The 20,206-nt window shown below is 45.7% G+C and overlaps 1 protein-coding gene across 1 annotated transcript in view; it reads right to left on the bottom strand.

Annotated features, from left to right (window-relative positions):
* C21H4orf51 (chromosome 21 C4orf51 homolog) overlaps positions 1-19,418 on the bottom strand; it is a 36,837-nt gene extending 17,419 nt beyond the window's left edge. Inside the window, exons 1-2 of the mRNA XM_052166630.1 lie at positions 19,186-19,418; positions 5,897-5,973 (exon numbers count right to left, since the gene is read on the bottom strand). Of these exons, the coding sequence (XP_052022590.1) occupies positions 5,897-5,973; positions 19,186-19,418 (310 nt within the window). The remainder of the gene's footprint in view (positions 1-5,896; positions 5,974-19,185) is intronic.
* Positions 19,419-20,206: the final 788 nt, after the last annotated feature.

Genomic DNA, 20,206 nt, shown 5'->3' with positions numbered 1-20,206 from the left:
GAAGGTTTATTTTGGCTCCTGCTTCAGAGTTCCATTCCATGGTGGCTTCTGCCATCGCTCTGGGCCCGTGGGACAAAATGTATGAAGAAGCAAGGCCTGTCAGCACGTGGCAATCAAGAAGCAGAAGTGAGAGGTGACCTCAGCCAGGGCTTCTGCGTTCCATTCCTCCAAGCCCTCAGCTTGACTGTGGTGCTGACTAAATCCAGGAAGGCGTTTCTGTCCCATGCAAGCTGGAAAGGCTTTACAAACACACAGGAGCGTTCTCTCCTAATCTCCTAGGTGTCTGTCGATCCATCAAATGGGCGATCGAGATGGACTATCACAGAGGGAGTCTGCTTTCTTTTGAACTGCGTGCAAGACACTGAAGATTCCTGACAGGTTCTACAAGTTGTTGACTGCAGGAGGCTCACATTAGAGATGAAGGGGAGCAGAGAGGGGGAAGGCACAGCTCAGATAATTACATTCCTGGAGGAACAGTAGGTGAGGGTCCCGAGGCAAAAGCTGACATGGTGTTTGCACATTTTCAAGTGAAGACAATATAGCATTGACTAAAATGAAGAGGAAATATGGTCTGACACTGGGGCCACATCCTCAGAGCCCTTCGGGCTTCAGTAAGGAAGCCCAAGTCTGGCAGGAAACCGAGGAGCAGTGTCCCCATGTTTATGCATTAGTATCTTCCTGCATGGGAAAAGGACTAGGTTGGCAAGACAAGACTTACAAGATGTTGTTGTTAGTTCTTGCTGCTTTATGAGGTTGTTTTCAGTGGGGACAATGTGTCACAGAAGGATTAAAATGGGATTCAAAGAGGAGAGGAAATAAGGGATATTACAAATGGCACACACACGCTGTTGAAATAGTAAGGCGTATCGTGCATCTCCCCCCTTAAACATCACTGATCCTTTCTTCATTTTCTAATTCTCTGAATATAGGCATTTTGTCTGCATATGTGTAACCCTTACATGTCCTTGATTGGATTTTGGGTCCATGGAACTGGAGTTGCAGATGGTTGTGAGCCACCATGCTGGAAATCAAACCCAGGTATTCCAGGAGAATAGCCAGTCCTCTTAACTGCTAGGCCATCTCTCATGGAGGTGCTGGGAATCAAACACAGATCTCTAGGATAACAGCCAGTCCTCTTAGCTGCTAGCTGCGAATCAAACCCATGTCTTCCAGGAGAACAGCCTGGTCCTCTTAACAGCTAGGCCATCTCTCCCATCATTTGATTTGTATCAATATTCTCCTAGCCATTCTTTTTTTAATATTTATTTTTTAATTTCACTTTAAATCCCGATTACAGTCCCTCTCTTCCAAGTCCCACCCTTACAAATCCCTCTCCCCATTGCCCCACCCTCTTCCTCAGAGAAGGGGAGTTTCCTTCCCTTCACCCCCCTACCCCTGCCTCCTGGGTACCACTCCACTCTAGCCCCAGAAGGATCCTAGACATGCTTATCCTTGTAAAGACTGTTTAAGAGAAGCTCTAGGTGGCTGCTTCAGACTTGGGATTGTGTTCTATGCTGAGAGTCTATCCCAGCACATCTTGTCTACACCATAACCCCCTAGGTTGTTGTGTTTTCATACATATAACACCCCCCCCAGTGCATATCACATCTCCTGAAACAGCAGGTGTGAGATAGAGAGGCTACTCTACCTTGTTTATGTATCCTACCACAGATTTATCATGGACAGACAGTTGGACAGACTATTTGATAAGACATAAGCTAATATAATCAATTATAGCAGAGATAAGTAAAAAGATGATTGGTTGTTTGTTTACTGGGTTCCAGAAAACATTTTTTTATTGGTTACTATTTTGTTCTTTGAAGCAAAAGCTACAAAGTATGAAAGACCATATGTGCTTTCCAAGGATCCCAGTCAGAAGAGCCACACATGAACCAAATATTGGGAAGAAATTAACATTAATGTGAGGGGAAACACCTCTGTGTAGATGGAATGGGAAGGAGTGAAGTCTTGACAGGGTGTGATGAAAAAGTCTGAGAAACTTTCTCCTGTGAGAATTACAAATCACATTGAGAACAGTCTATCTCAGGGTCATGCCAACATGCCTCAACAGATAAAGTGCCTGATTTTTACAAGGATAAAAATGTAGCTCCCCGTATTCCACACGGAAGTTGGGTCTAGTGGGCTAGGGAGATGGCTCAGTGGTTAGCAGCACTGACTGCTCTTCCAGAGGACCCAGACTCAATCCCCAGCACCTACACGGTGGTTTACAAATGTCTATACTTCTAGTCCCAGAAGACCCAATGCCTTCTTCTGACTTCAGCAGGCACTGCATGCACATGGTACACAGACATACATGCATGCAAAAACACGTACGTGTGAAATAAGTAGAAAATCTAAAAAAAAAAAAAAAAAACTTGGCACAGTAGTACATGCTTGTAGCCCTCCCACTGAGGAGGACTAGCCAGCCCGCCTTGATCCGTCAGTGAGCTTTAGGTACAGTGAGAGACCCTGTCTCAAAACACAAGGTAGAGAGCGACTGAGCAGAATACCTGACATTAACCTGTGAATCCCACGTGTACTTGCACACATGTGTACATTCACTGGGGTACACGTACACACCATCTAGACATACACATGCCAGACACACAGAGAGAAACAGAGACAGAGAAAGACAGAGAGACAGAGGCAGATACACTGAGAGACACACACACAGAGACAGCGAGAAACAGCAGAGCGTGCAGTACTCTGGACTGGCAGTGTGGCTCCCTTGGTAGAGTGCTTGCCTAGCATGCGGAAATCCCCGGGTCGAGTCCCCTACACTGCATCAAGTCGCTAGAGTGGTGCATGCCCGTAATCCCAACACGCCTGAGGCAGAAACAGAAGAATTTTAGTTCCATAGTTGGAGGTCTACATAAGATCTTGAAAAAGAGATGGGAAACAAAAACTGCACAGTGGTACTGCTTGATGACTGCTGCTCATGTTAGCTGCTCTTGGAGCTCCGCCCATCCCCCCACCCCCCACCTGTGCAGCAGACATCAGACCACAGGTCATCACTGCGGTTAGCTGGTCTTCTAAAGGCTGCAAACAGCCACGCGAATGGAATGGGATTTGTGCTACTCAGGCCGGAGGCACTGGCAACTTGCCTTCCTGTAAAGTGGGTCTCCGCCTTCCTAACGCAGCGACCCTTAGTACAGTTCCTCATGTTGTGGTGACCCCAGCCATAATATTATTTTTGTTGCTACTTTATAACTGTAAACTTGCTACTGTTAGGAATAATGATGAAATATCTGCTATGTATCTGGTCTTAGGCGACCCCGGGCTGAGAACTGCTGCTGTAATCAGTGTAGGCAAACTCCTTAACTCACCGATGTGAGTTTGAACCTGTCTTTAAGCTGCACAGTGTGCTTTAAATACTTTTTCTCTTTAAAGCAAAGGGGACAAAATCTTGCCTGATTTCAACCACAATGAAAATGGCTATCTTTCCTACTATTGCGTATCAACAAACCGTAGAGAAACACTGAAACTCCATCTCAAACTCTTCTCATAAATTCAAGTTTTATTAGGAAAAGAGGGCATCAGCACCACTGGATGAAAACACTGAAAATCTTTCTATCAGTCAGCAAATACCCACAAGGCTGCCCAGCAACTCTCCACCACCCAGCTCTCCCCTTTAGCACGTTACCACTTTAAATAGCTCGTCAAATGGGCAGAATACCAGATATGTCATGGTGTGCTCAAAGATCATTTGTGATTATTAACCCCTTTAGAGATTCAGCTCTGAGAGATGGCAATTGTGTAGGACAATCTCTGTTTCTTCCTCAAAGTCAGACTTGGTGGCAGGACAGGCAGCTGTGCCCTTCTCCAGGGTGCAGCTGTTGCCAGGATATAGCTGAGCAGCCAGAGAATCCGTGTCTGAGCTCTCTGATCTCTCGCTGAATGTGAGGAAGGAATGTGACTTTCAGGATCAAGGGATGAAAGTATGGGAGTGACTTCTTTAGCCCCAACTCCTCTCCTGTGGGCGGAGACAAAAGACCCTAGGATGCCAAGGGAAGCACCCTGTGCACAGCCAGCCCACACAGCATCATTTTGGCCTTTATATAAAGAAAATCATTCTTTAGTTGTGTAGAAAAGCTGGAGGTGAGGGCTTAATGTATTATTAAACTACTTAATGTATTAAAGTATTTAATATAATATATTTAATGTAACTATTTAATGTATTATAAAACATCTAGAATTAACTTCAAATGGCTAGAATAGAGTAGGAGAGACTGGCAACCAGGACTGAGAAGCAGGTAATTCCTTGGTGTCTCATCTGAGCACGGCATGTCTGGCCGAGCTCAGAATTTTATCAGTAAGCGCCTGGATCTACTGGAAGGCCCAGTCCAGAACTAATATGGAGGAAGGGGGAAGATCTCAGAGTAACTGTCTCTTTTATAAGCAATATATCTCGAGTAGAGGATGGTTAGTCCCTTGTGAGAGGGATCTTGCCTTCTCAGGCAAATGGAAACCACATGGGGCACAGCCAGGAGCCTGGAAGTAGAGGAGAAAGATGCGGGAAGATGGTAGAATGGGCAGATTCTTCCCTCATTACATTTGAGCAGAGCTTGATGCAAAAGCATGGATTCTAACCACAGATGATAACATCTTTGTGGGAGCCTAGACACCCACGGGGAAACTTGCAGCACATCGCTGAAATAGATGACTCAACAGCCGACACACTAAAAATCCAGAAAGCCATTTCACCTGCCTTGTGTCACAGCCAAGGCAGCACAGCCCAGGGCCAAGAAGGCTCTCAGCCTGACAGGAGAGAGAATGAGTGAGCCTCTGGCTCCTTCTACCAGGCTAGATGGCCACCCCAAACTCTTAATTCTCCCAGAGTCTCCTCAGAACCCTGGGTGGTCAGAATCCTGGTGCTGAGGGAGGTCAGGGACAAGGAGCAGAGGCGAGAACCCAGAGCAGCCAGGGCCTAGAGCACAGGCGAGAACCCTGGCTCCTGCTTCCTGCCCTGAGGTCAGAAGGTCTTCCAGGAGCTGCTGGGGGTTTGTCACTTGCAAATCATCTCTACTGAACCACAGGTATCCCAGTATTCCTCACACTCACAGTCTCTCAGAGCCAGCCCTCGTGGGAGCCCCACAGATATAAAATACATCAGCAGAGGAGATTGAGCAGAGCATACATTTTGGCTGTGCACATACCACACACATACACCATACACATGTGCACACATGCAAATGTACATACAATTGAATACATATGCATATACCACACACAAATTCACACAAACACACACCACACACATGTACACACACACACACACATACACATATACACATGGACACATACCCAGTGTACACACACCTAACAGAAACACATACCCAACACATACATACACACACTGTTAGGGTTTTGTCGCTGTGAAAAGACACCATGACCAAGGCAATTCATAAAGAAAACATTGAAGTGGAGCTGGTTTACAGTTCAGAGGTTAGTCCATCATCATCATGGCGGAAAACCATGGCAACATGTAGGCAGGCATGGTGCTGGAGAAGGAGCTGAGAGGTCTACATTTTGATGCTGGCAGCAAGGAGGAAACTGTCACACTGCTTGAGCATAGAAGACCTCAAAGCCCACCCCCACAGTGACACACTTCCTCCCACAAGGCCACACCTCCTAATAATGCCACTTTCTATAAGCCAAGCATTCAAACACATGAGACCATGGAGAGGGCCGGGGATGGGGGGGGGATACTTACTAAATCTAACACACACACACACAGTTATGTGAAGCCATTGATTAGCCTTATCACAATAATCACTTTGTAATGTGAACACTTATCAAAGCATCCTGTTGTATAACCTTGGGTACACTGCTTGCAGTCACCAGTATCTCAATTAAGCACAGGAGAAGGCCCGTGGAGGAATGATCACCGACTGACCTTTGCCATCTGTGGCCTCCTGGGAAGCAGCCTGGCCGGGTAGAGCGCTGCAGGCAGAGCCGCCTGGCAATGGTGTTCTAAAGAAAGCCAAAGGGAGAGAAAAGTTACACACCTGTAGGCTGACCAATCGCACGGAGCCCACAGATTTAATTTTCCTTTGGGTTCCCAAGGTTCTACTACTTTCCTCCTCCTTCCCTACTCCCGCCCTCACCCCATAGTCCCATTAAATCAACCCAAGCTGAAATTTTGCAGTCTTTAGGGATTTGTTTGGGCTCTGATTTGTCACAAAAGGGTAACATTTTCATCTCTGCCTGCAAAGCTCAAACATTAAGTTCATAATTACTTCAGCAGGATTTATGAGTGTTTCTCCAGGGAGTTGCTTTCAAAATAAGATAAGTGCTATGCATGGAAGAAGAAAGATTACAGTAATTACATTGGTTTCCAAATAAAATTTAATGGCAGTGGGGTAATGTGGGGACTCACAGATGTGTGTGGTGTCTCTCCTTTGAAACGCATCTGTAACTCAGTTTCCCTGAACTCAGATATGACATTCCTTATCGGCGAGCTGTGGCTTTTTAGGAGTGATGGGGCATTCTGCTTGGAAGGGAAAGACTGATTCTCAGTCTGCACAATTTCATGGTAACTAGCCGAAGGTCCTTTCATTAAGGAAGGAGGGGCTTGGAACCCTGGGCACCTGGAGCTAAGGTGAGGCAGACACATTGTGGAGTTGAAATGAACACAGAGCGTCCTGAAATTCTCCCACTGTGTACACATTTGCATCAGAGACAAGCCACTCATCCGGCAGGCAGGGCCTGGGAACCCACCCTAGAGCTTTCTCCTACCTCAGGAGAGCAACAGAACCATCACAGGCTACTGATTCATCAAATGTGCCTTCTGAGCTCAGCGCCCACTGATTTTTCTCTCAGTAGGTTTGGGGTATATGATTCTAACAGACAGACAGGCCAGACCAGACAGACAGAGAGGCAGTGTCCTGACCTCCATAGGAATCACACCCCTCCTTTTATTATTATACTGCCTTTTCTTTATTTATTTTTAAAACATCACCACATATTGTGGCTCGGTTACTTTTAAAATATTCTATAAGGGAATGGAGAGATGGCTCAGTAGTTAAGAACACTCACGTGTTCAGGCTCGATTCCTAGCACCCACATGGCAGCTCGCAATCACCTGTAACTCCAGTCTTAGGTGAGTGGCCTCTTTTGACCTCTACATACACTGAGCACATGGGTAACACACACATACGTGAGGACAAAATGCTCATATACGTAAGAGATTTTAAATTATGTCATTGGAATTATAGGGTGTGCCATCTTTCCTGCATATCTAGACTGAAAAGGAGCTGAGCAAGGAAAGATACAAAATGTACAGTCTGAGGGCAGAGGGAGCTAAGTCCTGTGCTCAAGGACAGGAACAGGAAAGAAAAAACCTGATACTCAATGGAATAAAGGGAGTGGTACCCTCAGTACAGGACCCACCCAGCTAAGCGACTGACTTGTGAAAGGAATTAAAGAATAGCTTAGGCAGTGAAGGGAAACATTGAAGACAGAAAACTGGTGATGTAATTGAACACAGGGCCATTTTCCAGGCCCAGCAAGCAGCAGAACCTGACAGCTTTGGGAACATAGCTCTGGCTTTCCGGACAAGGACAGAAGAAAGAGGTTGTGGACTCTCCCTCTGAGGCTGAGCAAAGCCACCGAGGCCAGGCAATCAGAGGTGTCCCTGCATGCGAGCCTGGAGAGGCCTCTGCATGACGCTCTGAAGGGGAGCCCTGGATTGCCTTGGAGGCCTCAAGATGGCGGAGATGCCAGAGGGAGAGATGCAAGCAGTCCGACAGAGAAGCGCGTTGCAGGCAACAAAACGTGTTGCAGGAGTTGGAGAGCTGAGGAGAGCTTTGGCATGAGACGTGGAGATGCTGAGATGGGGTTTATCCTTTTTGGAATGGTCATGTATATCCTGTGCCATCGTATGTTAGAAGTATGTGATCTGGTTTTCAATTTTGATTTTATAGGACGCTACATTGAAGAGACTGCCATGAGTCTCGGAAGAGACTTTTTGGACTTTTAAACAGTGTTGAGACTGTTGCAGACTATGGGAACTTTTGAAATTGGACTGAATGCATCTCTGTATCACGGTGTGGCTACAAACCTACGGGCACACCAGGGAGTGGAGTACGGTGGTCTGAATAGAACGCTCTCCACAGGCTCGTGTGTTTGAATGCTTGATTGCTAGGGAATAAGTGGCACTATTAGGAGGTGTGGCCGTGTGAGAGGAAGTGTGTCACTGGGGGTGTGCTTTGAGGTTTTAAAAAGCCCAAGCCAGGCCCAGTGACTCTCTCTTCTTTCTCCTGCCTGTGGATCTAAAGGAAGAACTCTCAGGTCCTCCAGCACCATGTCTGCCTGCAGCCGCCATGCTGATAATGAACTAAATCTGTAAGCAAGCTCCAATTAAATGGTTTTCTTTATAAGAGTTTCCATGGTCATCGTGAATCTTCATAGCAATAGAGTACTGGCTAGATAGAAAAGGGAATTTGGGCATCCTCAGGGTTTGGCGCCTTCAGGATCCTGAGAAACAGGATCCTGAGGAGACAGAGACAGCTATGGAATTTAGTCTGTATTGTTCCTGTGTTCAGGGTTTTTTGGGGAGGGTTGTTTTTTGTTTTGTTTTCTCTTTTGCCTCTTATGAACAATGTTGCTAGGAATATGTGTATCCGTGTCTCTTGGTGTAAAGTGGAAATGCATTTCAGGTAGCAGGTACTTGGAAGGGGACTTGCTAGGTCTATGAGCATCAAGCTAGGTGAGACCAAACTGCATTTTCAAGGTACCACTGTGCTTCCTTCCAGCTATTTAGGGGAGACCCCCTTGTGTCCATCCTCACCTGTCCTTCACGATGCTGTTCTTGTTACATCTCTAGGTTTGGCAAGGAAGTGAATTATAATCTTACTCTCCATATTGTGTATAAAATAATTATGAGCCTTTTGTGGGGCTCGGAGTTTAAAATGTCATGCTTTTGCTAGGCCGTCTTGTATATGCTAGGTGGTCTGTTGCTTGGAAAGACATAATTTTAAAGTATCCAATTTATCTAACTTTTCCTTGGGGGTCAGTGCTCTTTGTGTCTGTCTAAGTAAGTTTTTCCAGGGCGAGTGGCTCAGCAGGAGCTGAGGTTATTTCTGGAATCCATGCAAACATGAAAGATAGATCTGACTCCGCAAAGTTGTCTTCTGACATCCACACACATGCCTTACCTCCTGGGTCACCACACACACACACACACACACACACACACGATAGTAAAAATAAAGATCTCTCTTTGCCATCAAGGTAGCCCCCACATTGGCACCAAATGTTTCATGGCTAACATGTCTTTAACTCAGTAGCTGGCCTGGAAGCACAGCCTTTCGAGGACACCTCTTCTATAAATTAAGCACCTGTTATAGGGATAGTTTTGTTTCTGTTCTTTATTCTGACTCCTTTGCTGAGGTTTACCTTATTGTAGTCATGTGTATGATGCCCCAGTGTGGGTTTGCATGTGTGCATGCAGTGCTGGAGCAGACAGAAGATGGTGTGATTCCCCGGAGGCAGAGAGTCAGTTCTTGTGTTAGGAACTGAGCCCAGGTCCTCCCGGCGGGCAGTACGCATTCTGAGCTGCCGAGGCGTCTCTCTGCCCCTGTTTCCTTCCACTCCATTGACCTGCTTGTTGGTCTGACTTTGTGTCACACTGCTATCCTGGCATATCTACCAGGTTTAATTGTATTCTTCCTATTCTACAATGGAGTTCTCTATCTATAGAATAGGCCCTCATATCTGATTCTTTGCCAATCGTATCTTGGCTGTATCACAGCACATTTTGTCTTCATGGAAGTATTAGAATCACTTTGTCAAGTTCTAAGAAAAAAGAGGCTATCAGAATTGCATGGGCTCTATAAAATACCGGGAATGACAGTTTTGCCATATTCAGTCTCCCAGTATATGGAAATAGTTTATCCCTCCATCGACTGAGAAGTTGTGTGTTAGCTGTCAGTAGTGTATAGTTTTCTATACTATAGAGTGATTAAAGTGTGTGGAGTGATGGGCATGCGTGGGAATGTTCTGTGTGCTTGAGAGTGTTGGGCATAGGGAGGTGTTGGGGGGTGGGAGTGTTGGGGGGTGGGAATGTTGGGGAATAGGAGTGTTGGGGGGTGGGAGTGTTGGGGGGTGGGAATGTTGGGGAATAGGAGTGTTGGGGTGGGTGGGAACATTTAGTATGGGTGAGAGGGCTGGGGCTTTGGAGTAATAGGAGACATGGGAGTGGATGAGAGTGGACAGGAGTGAACAGAAGTTGGCCGTGGGTGTGAATGATGAGAGAGGGAGGTCCCCTTTCCCATTTCTCTGTCTTTGTCTCTGTCTCTCTGTCTCTGTCTCTCTGTCTCTGTCTCTGTCTCTCTCTCTCTTTCTCTCTCTTTCAAGTTCACAGATAAGAGGGAATGATGCGTAGATTTCCCCTATCGCTTCTATGATGATCAGTGTTGACTGTGAACTTGACAGAATCTAAAAGTGCTTTGGGGACCGGCCTCTGGAAATGTTGGAGGTGTGTTAATTAGATGGATTGAGGTGTGATGGCCTACACACAGTGGGTGACACCATTCCCCGGCTGGGATCCTGAACTGAGTAAGTCCTGGTCAGCAGGAACTGAGTGCGTGCCTGAGCACTGGCATGTTTACTCCTCTCTGCATGCACTGAGACCAGCTGGCGCCCGACCCCTCACCGAAACTGTGATCTCGGGAAAACTCTCTCTCTCTTAAGTTGCCTCAGTTGGAGCATTTAAACATAGCACCAGGAAATGAAGCCAAGGCACATACACTGCAATAACCCACACTCTTCACTAGAGCTGCACATTTGTTAGAACTGATGCTTGGGAGAGACCCAAAGTCCATAGCGTGTGACCACTCCATGGGTTGGTCTACTGTGCAATGTTTGCATCCTTCATAATACTATCACATATAATATTTCTGCTTTCCTAAAATAGCCTCTGGGCTCCAATTCCTTATATCTCCCTCTTCCAACAACCTGTGGAATTCACTAATACATTTACTGACCCCCATGTTTGTTTTCTCCAGACATCAATTAGTTATGCATGCAGGGTACCTAGACTTTTCAGATTGTCCTCAGTTAGTAATATGTATAAATGTCTTTGTATGTTCTCAAGACTCTATCACTGCTCTTCACCACTGGTTCTGTTATATGTGTGCACCACAGTTTACTACTGACCTGTAGAAAGACAATGTAGTTCTCTCCAGGTTTTGGTGGTTGCAAATAAAGCTACCATAAAGAATTTGCATGGGTTTTTGTGTTTTCGTATGGAGATAGGTTTCTGATTCCTTTGGATTAATACCAAAGAGTACAATTGCTAAATGATACAGAAGCAATAGTTTGGTTTTCCAAATAATTGCCAAGCCATCTTCCACTCCGCCTTGCTGTTTTGTATTTTCGTGGAGGAGAGCACCAGCTGCTCCATGCTCTCGGATATGAGCTGTGCGGGAGTGCTCATGCCTGTGTGTGCACACTCGAGCCAGAAGAGGGCTTCCTGTTGTACCGCTGCTCTTCTGTTTCTTTGAGGCAGGCTCTCTCTCTGAACCTAGGGCCTGCACGTTCTCAGCTAGGCTCGAGCAAGCAAGCCTCAGAGATCCTCCTATCTGCACCTGCCTCGGAAATATGCACACATGCATACATGCATACATGCATACAGCTGCTACTTAGGTTCTGGGATTGGAACTCTGATTCTCATGATTGTACCCAAGTGCTGTTAACATGTGAGCCACTTCTCCAGCCCAGATGTTTTTTATTGCCATGTTAATTGTTCCTTGATAACATAGAAATCAAGTATGTATTCTCATTCCTGTTTACTGTGTATCTTCTTTGATGAGGTATCTCTTAGTTTGTGGTGCATTTTAAAATCAACTATTGTCATTGTCCTTTAAGAGTTTTTTCCTAAATCTTGGATATATCAATAAGAAGGCCTACCAGAATAGATCTTTTTCAACTATTTCTCTGTTTGTGGCTTCTTTTCTCATTCTCTTGATATTGTATTCTTTAGGGAATTTTTAATTTTTAATAACCAAGAGTTAGCACGGCACAGTAGTCCCAGGGTTAGAGGCACGAATGCCTGTCAGTAACCAACCGCTCTCTAATTGGACCTAAGACTCACTGAAAAAGAGGTAAATCGTGCCTGTTACTGGAAACCTAGCCAACTTCTCAGGACTAGTGAACCTTGGAAGAGAACCTACAACCACTGCTTTACTAAAAACATAATCCCTAACTACACTCTGACTTTATAAATACACCCTCAGTACAGTCCTCATCCACATCAAGAAAACTTCTCTTTGCATTACGAAGAAGTACAACCAATCAAAATGCAGAGTAGCAGAGCCCAGCAGCCTTGATACAACTACAGTCTACAACACAACTCCCATACCTAAGGCTTAAGAGGAGGGGACAGAAAGATTGTTAGAGCCAGAGAAACAGGGGTTTGCTACTGGACTGTGTCTCCTAGGAAGGTCAGAAGCCACACCCATGTCTCAACAAGCAGAGATATGAGCGGGAGCTGTTCAAGGACAATAGATAAGCTAATCTGAACCGAGAAGGGAGGTCAGGGGAGAAGGGAGGTCAGGGGAGAAGGGAGGTCAGGGGAGAAGCTGAGGAGGCCTCAGTTCTGCACAAAAACCTACAGATAACCGAGGAATGCTGAGAGTGGGAGAGTCTTTCCCAGGGAAGAGCGCGCCAACTGGTTATCCAATACCAAATGGTCAGCACTGAATATATATATGTAAATAAATAAATAAATAAATATGTATATATATCAGATTATATGTAGGAATTTAAGGAGATAGTAAAACAACTAATAAAAAAGGTTATGAACTTGAAAGACAGCAATGAGGGGTATATGGGAGGCTTCAGAGGGCAGAAACTATTATAATCTCCAAAAAAAGTTTAAAAGTAATTTAAAATTTTTAATGAAGTCCATTTTCACCAACTATTTCATTTTGTTCCCTCCAAATCACAAAGGCATCTAGGTTTTAATCTCATGGAAAATTTTATAGTTTTGCATTTTACACTTAGAGCATTACCCATTTTGAGTTACTTTTTGCCTATGTCTAGATTCCCTGCCCCCACACATAGGTGTTTATTTGTTCTAACATTCTTTAAAATAATATCTTTGCTTCTTTACAAAAGATTAGCAGATAATACTTTATGTGCATTTATTTCTGGGCTTTGTTCTGTCCCAACCATCTATTTGTCTGGTCTTTCATCAGCACTATGTACTATGTACGTATGCTATAGTAGATTTCACAGACAGGTAATATTAGTCCTCCAATATATTCCTCTATAATATGTGTTCATTGTTCCTGCTGTTTTGCCTCTCCCTATAAATGCTAGTCTCGGTTTTTGGGTACTTACAAAATAAATTGCTGGGACTTTAATTGGGGTTGCCTTGAACTCACACATTGTACTGGCTAATTTTGTCAATGTGACAATCTAGGATCTGGAAGAGAATCTTAATGAGGGACTGTCTAAATCAGCTTGGCACATAGGCATGGCTGGGGCCAATTACCTCTACTGTGCTAGCTGTACCCACTGTAGGCGCTGCTGCTCCCTAGGCTCGGGATCCTGGATTGTGTGAATACAGAGAGGAGACTGAGCACTAGAAAACAAGCCTTTGTTCTCTCTCTGCTCTCAACGGTTAGATGTGCTGAGCTGCTCCAATGTCCTCCTGCCTTGACTTTCCCATAGTGGTGGACCGTAAGGTGGACTAGTGAGCCATTTCTCCTCTACGTTCCTTTTGTCAGGGCATTTTATCACAGGATCAGGAAAAAACCAAGCCCCCTATTGGGTTGACATTATTTTTGTACACTCCATATTTTATTCCCCACCCTGCTAACCACTATGTGCCCTCCTACTGTTCCATATCCCATACTTCCCTCCTCCTGTCTCCCCTTGGATGTCCCTATCCCCACCCCCACCTGACCTCTAAACTCCCTGGGGCCCCCAGTCTCTTGAGGGTTAGGTGCATCATCTCTGGATGAACACAGACCCAGCAGTCCTCTACTGTATGTGTGCTAGGGCCCTCATATCAACTGGTATAGGCTGCCTGTTTGGTGGTCCAGGGTTTGAGAGATCCCAGGGGGTCCAGATTAATTGAGACTGCTGGTCCTCCTACAGGTTCCCCCCTCAGCTTCATTCAGCCTTCCCTAATTCAACAGCAGGGGTCAGCTGCTTCTGTCCACTGGTTGGGTGCGAAAGACCCAACAAGCAGTCATTAATTATGTTCATCCATGAACATGGAATGTATTTAGTTAGTTATACTATGATTTCTTGCATCAAAGTTTTAGTTTTCCTTATGTTGGCCTTATAAATACTATGAAAAAATTATTCACAATTCTAATTTTTAAGGGGCTACTACCATAAGTGGTGTTAAACTTTTAAATTCAGTATCAGTCTCCCTGTTTGGACAGAAGGAAGCAACTACAGTAGCAACTGCAGTGTGAGAGGCTACTCCCTGCGCCTACAACCGCCATCTTCTGTTCTCTTTTGTTTCCAGGAGCTTCGCATGGCTCTTGCTGTTGGTGCTCTCACTTTCCTCCTTGATTATCTTATACTCTGCACAGGAAGCTTTGTCTGTCACTTGCCAACCCACTTGTCCTCTGTTTCCTTTTTCTTTAACGTTAATTTTAGAACACATTTTTATGCATGCATTTATTTATTTACTTGATGCTCTTAATCCAGGCTGACTTTGAACTGCTGGGTAGCCCAGGATAGCCTCCGCCTCCCCCATGGTGCTAGGACTGCTCCTGTACTTCACTATACCCAGCCTTAGATTAGCCTTAGGTTAGCAAGTATACTGTGATGTTAACACAATGAGAGGCCAAACACCCGCACACCCAGATATGGTCATTATGTCCATGTAGTTGACCTGTGCGCACACCCAGATATGGTCATTACGTCCATGTAGTTGACCTGTGCGCACACCCAGATATGGTCATTACGTCCATGTAGTTGACCTGTGCGCACACCCAGATATGGTCATTACGTCCATGTAGTTGACCTGTGATGTTGATGAATCAGTGCTGACACACAGTTGCCTAGCCTGTCTATCTCATTTGGTTTTCCTGAATTTTCCTAATTGCCATTCCTCTGTCTCAGGATCCCCTTCAGAACGCCTCACTGCATTCAATAGCCATCTCTCTACGTGTGTCATAGCAATGGCAGTCTCTTAGGCTCTTCATTTTTCATGACCTTGACAACAGTGAGAATTGCTGGTTAGCTGATATCTTCACAATTTCAGGAAGGAGATGTGTTTTGGGTTTGAAGAACATAAGCGAGCTGCCAGCCTCCAGGACGTCATAGCAGTGATACAGGTGACAGTGTAGCTTGTCATATTGTTGGCATTCACCTTGGTCAGCTGGTTCAAACGGTGAGATCATGCGCTTGCCGGGTTTCCTCTTTGTAAAGTTTCTCTTACCGGTTTCCACATCCACTCATCTCACCCTTGGATAGTGAGTCACCCTCGTCTTCTTAGAGAACAGTCACACAAATAATGTGACACTCTTCTGCATGGGAACCCGGTCCTTTCCCCACTAATGTATTTGTTCAGTCATCTGTTTATTTGAGTATAGACTTGTGGATATTTATTTGGTACGTTGGGTTTATTTTTTCTCAGTATCATCCAGCTTTCGTCGATATGTTCCATCTGGAAATTTCCTTTGTCCCCACAATCTCCTCCTCACTTCTTGGCATTTTAAGAGTTTCTGGTACTGCATGCTCCATGGCCATTGTGTCCAGCTCCTGGCTGAGTCTGAGAATCAGTATGTCTCTATGTAACTCTCATTCTTTTGTACTGAAGAAAACATAGCAGAAACCAAAATCAGAGCGCTCGATGTGCCTGCCTGCTCTTGCAAAGCATCGCTTCAAGGCCTTTTTGTGTAAAGCTCTACACTGACATGAGCTGAGCAGAGGCTATTTTCTTCCAAAGAAAAGGAAATTAACACCAGCCCGTGTCGAGATGCATACATTTAACTGTTCCCACATATTATGATCTCGCAGTATGCTGCTACACTATGCATGGATCTAATTTTGATCATTATGACAGAGGTCATTTCTAGACCCTACCAGTTATTGTTTCTTTCCCATTCCAATAAAAGTCACCCATTTACTGAATTGTTCGATTCTGGCTTGTATGATAGAAGTGCGAGCATTGCTGATCAAACCCAGTGGGAAACAACTGTGCCCACGATAAAGCCGTGCTTATTCACAGCTCTTTCATCTCCACAGTCCCTACCAACCTCCAAAGTTACCGAGATCAGCCTTTGGTCACACGCCCCGAGAGCGAGCTCATCGCAAAGATCCACAATATATTCAGATTCCTTTTCAATCCCTTGTTCTACTCTTAGCCTTCTCAGACTCCAAATGTCTTCTGCATTTGCAAAACTGTACTCCGTATGCTATGAAGCGCTATGTGTTTTGACAAATATTTAATGTCTAGTGTTCACCATGAAGACATTACACACAAGTTTACAGGCCCGAAGCATCAGCGGGTTTCATCTGGGTAACTCTGCCCAGCCTCTGACACAGTGATCCATGGATTGTGTGCATCTGCTGTTTAGAAGTTGCATGTTTGCAACATACAGTGTGCAACTTCATACTTCTCTAGGTTAGAGATAAGTATCTAAGAATCATCCATAGCTTTTCATAGCCCGATACCTAACTCTTCCTCCTCCTCCCCTCCTTCTCCTCCTCCTTCCTCCTCCCTTCTCCTCCTCCTCCTTCCCCTTCCTCCTTCTCCTCCTCCCCTCCTTCTCCTCCTCCTTCTCCTCCTCCTTCCTCCTCCCTTCTCCTCCTCCTTCCCCTTCCTCCTTCTCCTCCTCCTCTTCCTCCTCCTCCTCCTCTTCCTCTTCCTCCTCCTCCTCCTCTTCCTTCTCCTCCTCCTCCTCCTCCTCCTCCTCCTCTTCTTCTTCTTCTTCTTCTTCTTCTTCTTCTTCATCATCATCATCATTGAATGATATTCCATTGTATGGATGTAGCAGAGTTTGTCTATTTCCCTATTGGTTCCTTCCAGTTCATGTCAGTTTCGAAGAAAAGTATCATAAAGGTTCTGTGATGGTTTTGTGTGGATATATACTGTATGCTCCTAAGGAAATATTAAAGAACATGGTTGGGTATGATACAGTAAAGCTGTTCTATCTTGCAAGACACTGTCACCGGCTTTGCTTAAGGACCAGTCCTTATTTGTCCCCTCCAACACCAATACTTCATGTTTCCTGATGGCTTTCTCCTCATCAGACAGCAAGGTCTTGGAAGGCTCATGTGATATAGATATAGATCCACTGTATCTGATTTTAGGCCTTAAACGTAGTAGCACCTAAATAAATATTTGATCAGCGAATGGGTTCAGCTTCAAGGCTTTAAAGTGTGCCCTCAAGGAGCTGGGGCTGGGGCTCGGCATCTGCCAGGGGGGCAAGGTTTTAACCACTGCAAACCAGCAGCAGATTAGAGTGACCCTGCAGGCTTGCCCTGGGGGCTCCGAAATGCAATGCCCCCCCACCCCATCAGACAATTGGGATTAGTTAAGCCCCTTACTACTCATCGCTGCCCCCCAGCCCAGCACAGGTGGGGTTTTTGTGTACTTTACGAATTTTATGAATTAAAGCTGCTTCAGAATGCAGTGATTGAGGCTTCCTCCTAGTTTATCTCCTGCGGCATGCTAATTTCATTCTCTTGCCGCAATTAAATACTTTGCTCGGTGCAGCTTAATAGAGCAAAGGGTTTATCGCACCTTACACGGACTTCCAGTCACAGTCCATTCATCACCAAGGAAAGGCAGAGCTGGGACTCCAAACAGGGGCCTGGAGCGTGACCTTGGAGGGCTCGCTGGCTGGCTCACTCACGGGCTGACGCTTCGCTAGCATTCTTATGCAGCCCAGGACGGCCTACTCAGGGATGGTATTGGTCACAGTGGCCGAGCCTTCCCACATCAATTAATAATCAAGGCAATTCCTCACACACATGCCCACAGTCTGACCCAGTGTTTCCTCAGCAGAGACTTTCCCGTCAGATGGACGGTGGCGAAGTTGACAATTAAGACTCAGAACACCTGGTGTGTGGCTCAGGATGTCACTGCAGATACAGGATAAACAACGTGAAGGAAAACTATTGTGTTCTATGTAAGTCAGCATTTTCCTGCCTTAATACATTTTAAATGAATGAGTCCATTTTTATTCTGCTATCTGCGCTGCACCATACGCCAGTTCCTGTAGGCAGGCTAAGCGCCCACACCTGTACACAGGTGATCCTATAGGGCCATTACAAAATGCCTACAATTTCACAACATTTTTAAGAGTGCACTCTTTCTTCAGAGTGGGGTGTTTTCTCATTCCCCACCGTGGGGGAAGTTTGCTCTTCTAGGATCTTTCCAGAAGGTCTTACTACACCAAACCTTCTTCTCTGGGACCTGCTGCTGAAACCTCCTTCCTATGAGCTGAGTGTTTACAGCTGTGAAACTGAATTGGAATTAATTTTTTGATTGCAGGCCTATCACAGGGCCTGGCTTCCCAATAAAGCCTTGGGAATACCTTTGGGCCTCAGAACCTGTAGGCACCCTGGTATGCAGTGATGGCTGGTTTGCCAGCTTTCCACAAAGAAAAAAGACTCCAGGAAACATCATTTTAGGTCCATGGATGTTGGTAGGTGGTTGCCTAGCATTTAGGAGGCTATGGATCAATCCCACAGCCACACACAGAAACTGGGTCTGGTGGTTGGTTCATGCCTGTGTGTCCTGTGCTAAGGAGGTAGAAGTGAGAGGATCGAGTTTTCAGTTGCCCTGGACTTCAGAATGAGTTTCGGGCCAGTCCGGGATACAGGAGACTCTGTCTAAATAGGGGGAGGGGACAGAAAGATGGCTGTGAGGAGAGCAAACTCAAAGACAAGGGTTTGGTTTCAGGAACTCATCAGAGAACTGATCGTGTTAGTTGTCCTCTGACCTTCTCCTATGACCAGAAACACACACACACAATAAACAAATGTACTAAGAAACAAGTCCACAAACAAAAATATCTACATTAGTCAGACACTCATATTCAGTAATACGCTGTTATATACCAGTTCGGGTTGTAGCCATACTTTGAGCTGGAACGTGAGATTTACACAGGGAAGCAGATGTGTTAACATCTTTCAAGTGTCCCGAGCTCGACAATACCTTTTCCTAACAACACCTGTCTCTGAATAGCGACAAAGGAATCTTACGGTTTGCATTCAAACTGCGGCTGGCCTGCTCTCTGGGACACCCTGCTGCAGGCGGCCTCATCCAGTAGCTTTTCCCGGTAACTCCCTGAGTAGGTTGTCACGGAAGCAGCAGACCACCGCGTCTCATCCTGCCACAATTCTCGGGCCTTGCGTCTGATCAGCTCGAACTCTGTAGAAGTGAGAGGGCTAAAGGGAAGCAGGATTTCCGGGGCCAAGTACAAGAAGTGGGACATGCCTGTGGGCGGGCAGCACAAGCAGCAGCCTTCCAGGCTCCGGGCAGAGCCACACACTCATTCCCTGCTAGTAGCAGGAAGCTATTAACTGGGCTGACAGAGCTTCTAAAGCCTGACAGCTCACAGAGAGAAGCGGAGCGGTCTTAGGTCCAGTTACCAGGCAACGGGTCACAAAGTTCCACAAAGCCCGAGTCCGTTCCAAGCACACGGATTTTCACTAATTTGTAAGCTATAAAACTTCGAGCCGTTGATCTAAGAAAAATACTGCTTTGCAATTATGGCAAGAAGGCACTAGGCAAAATTATTTGCCTATTGGTGCTGTCGTAATCTGGTACAATTTAAGGATGGTGGCGTAGGCAGTAAGACCCGGAGATGAAGGATGCTCCCTGACGGCCTAGGCTCTGAGGGCTGGGAAAATAACATTAGCTGTTTGTGAGGTCAGTTTGTGACTAGTTTCTGTGTGTTACAGAGCAGTGGTATGCCCACTGGCTGGTGACAGGACAGTCATTCTGGGCTGTTACAATAACAAGTAGCCCCAGATACAACCCCAGGTTCTGATATAATCAGCATCGATTGTTTAAAAAGCCAAGTCCTGCCAGGCAGTTGGTGGTGTATGCCTTTAATCCCAGCACTTGGGAGGCAGAGGCAGGCAGATTTCTAAGGACGAGGCCAGCCTGGTCTACAGAGTGAGTTCCAGGACAGCCAGGGCTATACAGAGAAACCCTGTCTCAGGGAGAAAAAAAAAAAAAGGCAAGTCCTGAACATTGTAAAGAACTGCCAGGGTTAAA

The sequence above is a fragment of the Apodemus sylvaticus genome, chromosome 21 (genome assembly GCF_947179515.1).
Source record: "Apodemus sylvaticus chromosome 21, mApoSyl1.1, whole genome shotgun sequence".
In the NCBI taxonomy this organism is placed as follows: domain Eukaryota; kingdom Metazoa; phylum Chordata; class Mammalia; order Rodentia; family Muridae; genus Apodemus; species Apodemus sylvaticus.
Note: the sequence above shows the minus strand (reverse complement) of the source record. Positions and strands in the feature narration are given on the sequence as shown.